Genomic DNA, 10713 nt, shown 5'->3' with positions numbered 1-10713 from the left:
TTAAAACACTACCGCCCACCTGAGAGAGTCAAAGCCAGATGATACAATGCTTTAACTTATGTCATGTAAATATGGTCATTTAAGGGCAGGCAATGAAAGGACCAACCTAATGCTGAAGACATGAAAACAAAGGCTTTGAAAACTTCCTATTTCCCCATCTTTCATTTACTTGCCTAGCAATCAGGACATTACTATAGAAAGCATACAGCGACGAGATAATGTTTCCATAGATGATAATGACATTTCAGAAAGTACAAAAGTTGTCAGGATCCATAGTTCGCTTCATCAAATGCTATTCTAGCCCGTTTCAGTTCTTCATTCATAGTTAGTAATTTTTTAACTCTAGCAAACTTCCTTGGGTCCTTTAGAATCTTGTAGACAATATCTTCAACTTGCATATGACCTTGTCTTCCAATTGACATTGCCTTATGAGTCATTTCTGTGATGAATTCTATGACAAGATCTTCAAGAATATCCATCAACTCCGTGTAAGGATTCTGGTTATCCCCACACCCATACATTGTACACTGTAATTCTTTAGAAAAGAGTCTTTCTTTTACCCTGTCCTCCTTCTACACCTCTTCCAATTTCTTCATGCTCCTCAAAAGCTGGGTCCTCCTCCTCATCTGCCATTCCACTAAACTGCCGCCCTACACTGCAGAGCGCACCACCCAGCCGCCAGCGGGCTTTACTACATCCGTGGGTCATAAGCATCAATTTTTAATTGTTTTAATTTTATTATTTGTTTATTTGAGAGAAAGAGAGAGAGGTAGATAGAGAATGGGCATGCCAGGGCCTCCAACATTGCAAACAAACTCCAGATGCATGTGCCACATTGTGCATCTGGCTTAGCTTGGGTCCTTGGAATTGAACCTGGGTCCTTTGGCTTTGCATTCAAGCAACTTAACTGCTAAGCCATCTCCAGTCCTTAAGCATATTTATTACATGTGTAATATTGTTGATTGCAGTGGACTTAATTTTTCATAGTTCAGTTCATGGTAACTTTGGACTGTTAATATGATACTATTCAGAACCACACAAGCAATAAATATTTGTATCTGTATCAGAATTGTCAGTATATGAATGACATCTTCTTAGCTTTGACATACTTGCCAGGTGCAAATAAACATTATAGTAAAAACTCAAAATTTGTGAATGCTCTTAAAAACCCCATTCAAGCTGGGCATGGTGGTGCATGCCTTTAATCACAGCACTGGGGAGGCAGAGGTAGGAGGATCACCATGAGTTCAAGACCATCCTGAGACTACATATTGAGACCCTGCCTCAAAAAACAAACAAACAAAAAAACCCTCCAATCAAACTTACGAATGTACACATGTTCTTAGTTTTATTTTATTTGTTTTTTTGTTTATTTATTTACTTTTGGTTTTTCTCTTTCTCAGGCTGACCTGGAATTCACTATGTAGTCTCAGGGTGGCCTTGAACTCATGCAATCCTCCTACTTCTGCTGGGATTAAAGGCATGCACCCTCATGCCCACCCATGTTCTTAGTTTTATATCTACCTTTCAACCAATTCTCTTCTTTGAAGGTAGTTTTTTGGAAAATTCCAAGAAATATTTGAATATAGTTGATGCTAAATCACAGGTTTTTCCTGTTGACACGTTAGGTCCTACAGCATGAGAGTAGCTAAGAACAGGAGACTACAGGATTCTGTCTTGCATGAGAGGAGCCGAGCTACAGAAGACTACAGAATTCTTTATTTTTATGAGAGGAGCTCAAGTTTATAGACAACTATAGAATTTTATATTGTTATGGTGCCTTTTTTTCAGGTGAATTTTTACCAGAAAGCAAAGGGCTAACATGATGGATGCAGCTACATTTTTTATTTAAAACAGTCAGCCAGCTGTCATGTTAGCATAAATGTATGGCCTGAAACACCTATTTTGGTGTATTAGTCTACTTAATGAGGTCAGTCTGGGTTGGTTGTGCATACCTTTTAACCCAGCACTGGGGAGGCAGAGGTAAGAGACTAGAGTGAGACCATGCCTTGGGGGAGGGGAACCAGGCTGTGCCTTTATTGGAACTTGTTCTCTCCTTGTGTGAGAGAAAACCCTGACAATGATTTGTCTTTGACTACTTCTACATCTAAACAACGTCTGCTTAACTGATGTTTGTTGAATATATCATATATTTTCAAAATGGACGTATAAAGTACATTTTTTTAGGGTTTTTTTTGGGGGGGGGTTGATGGGCCTCCAGGAAATTGTGTCTGGTATTCTGAGAAATGTATTTAGGAAAGTATTGTCCAAGTAGATGTGTTATATGCTTATTAAGTATTCAATATGCTTATGTAAGGAAATATAATTATCCACTTTGAAGTTAGCAAAGTGTCACACATTTAAATACCTCAGGAGTGAAGTCCTGATGGCTTATGATTTGAGAAATAATTATAATCATGCTTGAACTGGATTATCTTCTAGGAAAGAAGAAAAGAAGGTTTTTCTTGATGAATTTGTTTGTTTTGGTACAAAGTCTTTGTAGTCTGTGCCTCCCTTAAACTTACAACCCTGCCTCAGACTCCTGAGTGTTGGGATTAAAAGTATGAGACACTAGACAGGTGTGGTGGCACATGCCTTTAATCCCAGCACTCGGGAGGCAGATGTAAGGAGAGTTACTGTGAGTTCGAGGCCACCCTGAGAATACATAGTGAATTCCAGGTCAGCCTGAGCTAGAGTGAAACCCTATTTCGAAAAACCAAAAAAAAAAAAAAAAAAAAAGGTGTGATACACCAACCCCATAAAGTCTTTATATAAATGTGTTGTATTGACCTCTTTATTGGTAATGATTTTGTCTGTTATGGATGTATGGAAAAGTTATGCCTATTGATTTTATATCTCTGGGAAAAGTACCATAATCTTTATATAAAATGTTAATCATATTTTATTTGAAAAGTTTTGTAGCGTTAGATTTTAAGGTACTAGCTAGTGTCTATGATAGGCCATCTTTCCTTCTCAATCAGTCTCTTTCATTTTGATGTCATGATCTCTTCCTCCTATTATGATGGTCTTGTGTAGGTAGTGTCAGGTACTGTGAGGTCATGGATATCCAGGCCATTTTATGTCTGTAGGGGCATGTTGTAAGGAGTCCTACCCTTCCTTTGGCTCTTAGATTCTTTCCGCCACCTCTTCCTCAATGGACCCTGAGCCTTAGAAGGTGTGATAGAGATATTACAGTGCTGAACACTCCTCTGTCACTTCTTTTGAATGTGATGCCTTCTAAGTCATCCCCAGGACACTGCTATCTGAAAAGAGAAAGCTAACGAAAATGTGAGACTAGCATTAATTTATGGGTATGAACATTAAGAGAAGTGCTTACAGGGCAATTTGATGAGCATAATATATACATTTAGCCAGACAGCAGCAAATGTTACACCCTAGGGCTCATGACTACCCCTGTTGGTAGGTTTTCAGTATCAGGGATATATTCCTCCCATGAAGCGGGCCTCCAGTCTAATTAGGGGCAGTTGGTTTCCCCCATAACAGACGTGCCACTATTGCACCGGTTGGCTCATTTTGCCAAATATAAGGCTTGCAGTGTCCACTGTTGGGTATCTTCACTGGTGATTTCTCTTTCTCCCATTGAACTTCATGCAGTGTGGCTTTTTTCCAGCCTTCTGTCAGCTGGGCTACATGGAGGAGATTATCAGTCTGTGAGCTCCAGCAGGATTTCTCAGTAACCTTGCAGCCCAAGTATATGGAGTCATCAGCAATAGGGTCTTATCATCTATTCCTGGTGGGAATCCAAGGGCCTTGGTATCACAATCTTAATTGTGCCTCACTTGAGTTAACATTCAAACAGTCACTGACAGAGGCTCTCTGAGCTACGTGATAATTCACTGCTTTCTTAACAAATTGTTCTTTTCTTATGGAGATGGAGGCTCATTACATAATCCTCCTGTCTCAGCATCCTGAGTAGCTGGGATTATAGATGTATGCACCATACCTAGTTCTTGTGTGCATGCACGCACATGCACACACACACACAAACAAGCATGCTATGAAAAATACTGGTGAGCCACAATCCTCCTTTCTTATATACTTTCCCTACCTTTTTTTCCTCTGACAGATCCAAAAGCTCTGTGACCGAGTAGCTTCTTCTACTCTACTGGATGATCGAAGAAATGCTGTTCGTGCTCTCAAATCTCTATCTAAGGTTTGTAACACTTTGCAGACTATGAAGTTTCTTACCCTGGTACTAGTTACTTTAATAATCTTGTTTTTATACTTGTAGAAATACCGCTTGGAAGTGGGAATACAAGCTATGGAACATCTTATCCATGTTTTACAAACAGACCGGTAAGTCTCTGTTCAGTGACTTCTTTTCTTCTTAACTTTTCCTTAAACTTCAAGTTAATTTGTTTCAAAGCTAACCCATTATTCCAGAAGATAATGACATATTAAATGGATTATTTTTACTTTCAGTGCCATTTCAGTAAACATTTATTGGAGACTAGGTACAAGCTGTTATGCTAAGAATTAGGATAGATAAACCTGGTGTGGTGGCACACGCCTTTAATCACAGCACTCAGGAGGCAGAGGTAAGAGGATTGTTGTGACTTTGAGGCCACCCTGAGACTACATAGTGAATTCCAGGTCAGCCTGGGCTAGAGTGAGACCCTAGCTTGGAAAACCAAAAATAAATAAATAAATAAATAAATAAATAAATAAAATAAAAGTTGAGGATTTGGAATTTGAGTTACATGAATAGACTGTATTCATTCATTTAGATATACTGTAAAATAGAATAATTTACACATCACAGTATATCAGTTAAATAGACGTTTTTCCCTAGGAAAGTAAAATGCACAGATAAGAATTAGCTGTTAAATCTTGTGTTTCTTAGAGAAACATTGCTCATCCTATTTGTAGCTTTTCCTGTTTCTCTTTAAACAGTTTTGCTCGCATCTTCAGTTTTCATTAACGGCATAGGTATGTTATAAATCTTCCACAGGGAGCATGTCCTTCAAGCTATAGTTGCTCATCACATATTTTTTTTTCTTTTTTGTTTTTGTTTTTTTCTTTTGAGGTAAGGTCTCACTCTGGCTCAGGCTGACCTGGAATTCACTGTGTAGTCTCAGGGTGGTCTTGATCTCATGGCATTCCTCCTACCTCTGCCTCCTGAATGCTAGGATTAAAGGCATGTGCCACCACACCCAGCAAAAAATAATAATAATAATATTTGAGAGAGAGAAAGAGGCAGAGAGAATGGGCAAGCCAGAGCCTCTAGCCTCTGCAAATGAACTCCAGATGCATGCACCACCTTGTGCATCTGGCTTTATGTGGGTACTGGGAAACAAACCTGGGTCCTTTGGCTTTGCAGGCAAGTACCTTAACCATTAAGCAACTCTCCATTCTGAATATAAGCCTTTTAAGGATCTGGGTACTGCCCATCTGTTTAACCCCATGGCTTCCTGTTCAGCAGTACTATACTGCTTCTTCATACCAGTTAGGATCGTTCTTCTTAGATGGGTAAGCTATATTGCCTTTTCCAAACCTACTAAATCGAACACATTTGAATAAAAGCATGGGCTCTGTCAAGACTGTTGTTACAGTAGGTAGAATGCTACTTCCCACAAATGTCTACATCCTAGTCATTTGGTATTTCCAGTTTGGGGCTTCTATGAATAATCTTAGTATAAATGTTCATGTACTAGCATTTATATAAACCCATATTTTCATTTCTCTAAGAGTACAATTTTTGGGTCATGTGATAACTATGTTTAGCTTTTATTTATTTATTTGGTTTTTCAAGGTAGGGTCTCGCGCTAGCCAGGCTGACCTGGAATTCACTATGTAGTCTCAGGGTGGCCTCGAACTCATGGCAATCCTCCTACTACTGCCCTTGAATGCTGGGATTAAATGTGTGCACCACCACACCTGGCTTAAGTATATTTTTTATTTTATAATTAATTTATTTTTTATTAACAACTTCCATGATTGTAAACAATATCCCATGGTAATGCCCTCCCCCCCCCACTTTCCCCTTTGAAACTCCAAATATTTTTATTTATTTATCTATTTATTTATGTGAGGGAGAAGGAGAAAGAGGCAGATATTGAAAGAGATGCTGGGCACACCAGGGCCTCTTGCCATGTAATGAACTCCAGATACATGTGCCACTTTGTGCACCTGGCTTTATATGGATACTGAGGAATTGAACCTGGATTGTTAGGCTTTGTAGGCAAATGCCTTAACCACTGAGACATCTCTTCAGCCTATGTTTACCTTTTTTTTCTTTCAATTTTGTTAAAATTTATTTGCAAGTAGAGAGAAATAAAAGAGAGAGAATGGGCACACCAGGGCCTCTAGCCACTGCATATAAACTCAATATGCATGTGCCAGTTTGTGCATCTGGCTTTACATGAGTACTGGAGAATCAAACTCTGGTCATTAGGCTCTGCAGGCAGGCATCTTAACTGCTGTGCCATTTCTCCAGCTCACATGTTTAGGTTTTTTAGGAATTGCCAAACTTTGTTCCATAGGAACTGCACCATTTTACATTTCCTACCAATAACATATTGATTCAAGATTTTGGGGTTCAGGTGGGGCCTCCCAGGCTGTGAATACCAACTTGTGAGCCTTATCCTACTTAACAAAGAGTTGATAAAATGGATTCAAGAAGGGTAAATTATGAATTATTAGGTGTGTTTAGGGGGAAAACATGAGTTGTGAGATTATAGGAGGAATTAAAATCTGGGGAGGAGGTTAACTGAGACTCAAGCCAGAGGAGAATTGAGATCCAGGAGGAGGCTAGCTGAAAGACTCAAGCCAGAGGAGAATTCTCCTCCTTGCTGGCTTGGAAAGTGAGAGGGGCGAAAGAGAGAACCTCCACCACAGAGACCTCTGCAGGGCTAAAAGGCTCAGGAGGAGGCACGTGCACCCACACATGGAAGGCAAAGCTTAAGAACTAAATGATCCCCTTCAAATAACAAACCAGAGAGGATTAAGAAATAGTGAAGGATGGACTGGAGAGTTGGCTTAGTGGTTAAAGCACTTGCCTGTGAAGCCCAAGGACCCATGTTCAACTCTCTGGGTCCCACATAAGCCAGAAGCACAACGTAACACAAGAATACAAGGTTATACATGTGCACAAGGTAACACAAGAATACAAGGTCACACATGCGCACAAGGTGGCGCAGAGTTAGATTGCATTGGCTGGAGGCCCTGGCATGGCAATTCTCTTGCTGTCTTTGTCATTAAAATATATATATATTATAATTTATTTATATATATATATATATATATATATATATATATATATATATATATAGTGATGGACTCAGAGGTCAAAGAAAGATCATACATGTAATTAAAGTGAGAAGCCACCCCAAAGTGAGACACAGGTAGAAGGCAAGCAGGAAAATGCCCAGGCCAAAAGCAGTGCTCCCCACTTTCCAGTCAGCCTGGGAAGGAGAAACAGACTTGCATGCATGTTCTGCCAGGTCACAGGGAAAAGAGAGGACTGGGTTATGTGGGTAACATCATTTATAGGGGATCAGAAATCCACTTAAGATGAGCCAGACTTGCCTGTGTGAGGAGAGGTGATTGGTTATTGGACTGGGGGGGGAGGGGGAAGGGGTTGACCCAAAGAGGCTTGAGTTGAGGAAGGTACAGGAAGTTCTTATAGAGAAGTGTTGTTGGCAGCCACATTGACTGAGACAGGATCAGACACAAATTCTAGTTCTTGCAGGGCAGACAGAATGTCATCTCCTTGTCCCTCTTTGGTCTTCTGTCCCTGACATAACCTATTAAAAGCTATCTTTGTGCTGGAGAGATGGCTTAGGGCTTAAGCACTTGCCTGTGAAGCCTAAGGACCCCAGTTCGAGGCTCGATTCCCCAGGACCCACGTTCACCAGATGCACAAGGGGGCACATGCATCTGGAGTTTGTTTGCAGTGGCTGGAGGCCCTGGCATGCCCATTCTCCCTCCCTCTCCCTCCCTCCCTCCTTCCCTCCCTCTCTCTCTCTCTCTCTCTCTCTCTCTCTCTCTCTGCCTCTTTCTCTGTCTGTACTTTCAAATAAAAAAATAAACATAAAACAAAAAAAAATTTTTTTTAAAAAAAGCTATCTATGCCAGGCGTGGTGGTACACGTCTTTAAACTCAGCACTTGGGAGGCAAAGGTAGGAGGATTGCTGGGAGTTAAAGGCCACCCTGAGACTACATAGTGAATTCCAGGTTAGCTTGGCTAGAATGAGACCCTACTTCAAAAAACCAAACAAAAAAGCTATCTTACTCCTGTTTCTCCTTCAGTATGAAGGTCCAGTTTTTCTGTATCCTCACCAGTAGTAGTTACTGTCTGTTTTTCTTTTCAGTGATCACCCTAGTAGATATGAAGTAGTATTTCTTATTTTTGTTTCCCTCAAGACTCCTGATGGTGAGCCTCTCATGTGTGTGCCGGCCATTCACATGTGTCTTACTGTCTTCAGATTCTTTGCTTCTTGTTTGCATTGGTTTGTTGAGTTGTTGATTATTGGTTTGTTGGTGTGTAATTCACTAGCTTTGTAAGTTCTTTTTAGATACATGATTTGCACATAGCTTAATATTGAGGCTTGTCCTGTTACTATTTGGTGGTATTCTTGACACTTCTAAAGTTTAAGTCTCTGAAGAGTTTACTTGTTTCTTGTTTTTAGCTTGTGTTTTGGGTGTTACAACTGAAAAGAAAATTTTACTTAATCCAAGATTTTGAAGAAATGTGTTTTTTTTTAATTTTTTTCCTCAATTTTTATTAACATTTTCCATGATTATAAAACATTTCACATGGTAATACTCTCCCTCTCCCCACTTTCCCCTTTGAAATTCCATTCTCCATCATATCCCCTCCCCATCTCAATCAGTCTCTCTTTTATTTTGATGTCATGATCTTTTCCTCCTCTTATGATAGTCTTGTGTAGGTAATGTCATGCACTATTGAGGTCATGGATATCCAGGCCATGTTATGTCTGGCGAGCACATTCTAAGGAGTCCTGCCCTTCCTTTGGCTCTTACATTCTTTGCACCTCCTCTTCAACATTAGACCCTGAGCCTTTGAAGGTGTGATCAAGATGTTACTCAGTACTCCAGTCACTTCTTTCCAGCACTATGATACCTTCTGAGTTGTCCCAAGGTCACTGCCATCTGAAAAGATTCTCTACCCAAAGTGAGAGAAGCATTAATATAAGGGTATGGATATTAAGAGAGAATGCTTACTGGCCAGTTTGATAAGCATAGTATATACACTTATCCAGACATCAGAAGATGTTACATCCCTAGGGATCATGACTACCCCTGTTTTAAGTTCTCAGAATCAGGGATGTATTCCCTCCCTTGGAGTGGGCCTCCAGTCCAATTGGAGGGCAGTTGGTTTCCACCATGACAGACATGCCACTATTGCACCAGTTGGCTCATTTGGCCTGGCTGGCCAATTATAAGGCTTGCAGTGTCCACTGTTGACTATCTTCACTGGTGGTATCTCTTTCTCCCATTGAACTACATGTAGAATGGCTTCTTCCAGCTTTCTGTCAGCTGGTCTGCATGGAGGAGGTTATCAGCTCAGTTCCAGCAGGATTTTTCAGTGGCCTTGCAGCCCAAGTATGTGGAGTCTTCAGCAGTAGAGTCTTACCATCTATTCCTGGTGGGAAACCAAGGGCCTCGACAATGGCCTACAATGTTTTGGGGGCATCAGGGACCTCCCTGGCCAACAACTCACTGGAAGGTATCCCATTCCTGGCACTGAAAATTTTCTAGCAACGATCTACAGCTCCTGAGTGTTCCATTGTTCAAAACCGGAGGATTCCATATGATTTATTTGCATCCTCTTAGATTTTGATTAGCCCTCCCTCTACCTTTCCTTTACTCGATCTCTTCCCCTGACCTCACTTTGGGCCTTTTCATCCCCATTAACCTATTCTTCTACTTACATATATACAATACCAACCTATTAAGGTCCCTCCTCCTTCCTTTCTCTTCCCTTTATATTTCTTTTTTGGTTTATTGGCCTCTGCTACTGAGTTTTTTCCTTCTCACACAGAAGCCCAATCATCTGTAGCTAGGATCCACATATGAGAGAGAACATGTGGCACTTGGCTTTCTGGGTCTGGGTTACCTCACTTAGTATAATCCCTTCCAGATCCATCCATTTTCCTGCAAAATTCACATCTTCAGTTTTAGAAATATGTTTATATTTAAGACATTTTGTAACTTTAGTTCTTATTGTTCAGTCTTTCATACATTCTTGTATCATTTTTGTATATAAGAGTCAGACATCTGGTTGATCTGGGGCCATTTGTTAGATCACCAGCACTCACTGTGTAACTGAGGGTAGGTTGAGGGTGATGGTGACTGTTCTGATCACCCTGCCTCCACTTCCCCAAATGTTTGGGATTAGGGGATGGGTACACCGCCACACACAGCCACTGCTCTTACTCTGTAACATTGCTGCAGCATTGTGGTAAGCTTTGAGATCAGGAAGCATGAGTCCTTCACCTCCCCATTCTTTTCAAGATTGTTTGGTGAATCTGCATACCTGGCTTTTCCATCTGACCTTTGATGAGCTACTCCTTGGTGCCTGTGAAGTGAAAGGTAGATGGTATTAAACCTCCATATCAAGTTAGGCTATATGACCATCGTAACACTCTTAACCACCTCCTGTATATGAGTACAGTTAACTTTTTTTTTTTTTTTTTTTTTTTTTTGGTTCATGGGTAATATGAACAG

The 10713-nt window shown here is 40.5% G+C and overlaps 1 protein-coding gene and 1 pseudogene across 3 annotated transcripts in view; one reads left to right on the top strand and one right to left on the bottom strand.

Annotated features, from left to right (window-relative positions):
* Nucleotides 1-10713, top strand: part of Uso1 (USO1 vesicle transport factor) — an 86195-nt gene that overhangs the window by 10047 nt on the left and 65435 nt on the right. For all 3 annotated transcript variants that reach the window (XM_045161831.1, XM_045161832.1, XM_045161830.1), the window contains exons 2-3: nucleotides 4088-4174; nucleotides 4253-4317. In XM_045161831.1, the coding sequence (XP_045017766.1) occupies nucleotides 4088-4174; nucleotides 4253-4317 (152 nt within the window). The remainder of the gene's footprint in view (nucleotides 1-4087; nucleotides 4175-4252; nucleotides 4318-10713) is intronic.
* Nucleotides 264-633, bottom strand: LOC101604287 (annotated as a pseudogene).

Source organism: Jaculus jaculus, chromosome 11, assembly GCF_020740685.1.
Source record: "Jaculus jaculus isolate mJacJac1 chromosome 11, mJacJac1.mat.Y.cur, whole genome shotgun sequence".
Lineage (NCBI taxonomy): Eukaryota > Metazoa > Chordata > Mammalia > Rodentia > Dipodidae > Jaculus > Jaculus jaculus.
Note: the sequence above shows the minus strand (reverse complement) of the source record. Positions and strands in the feature narration are given on the sequence as shown.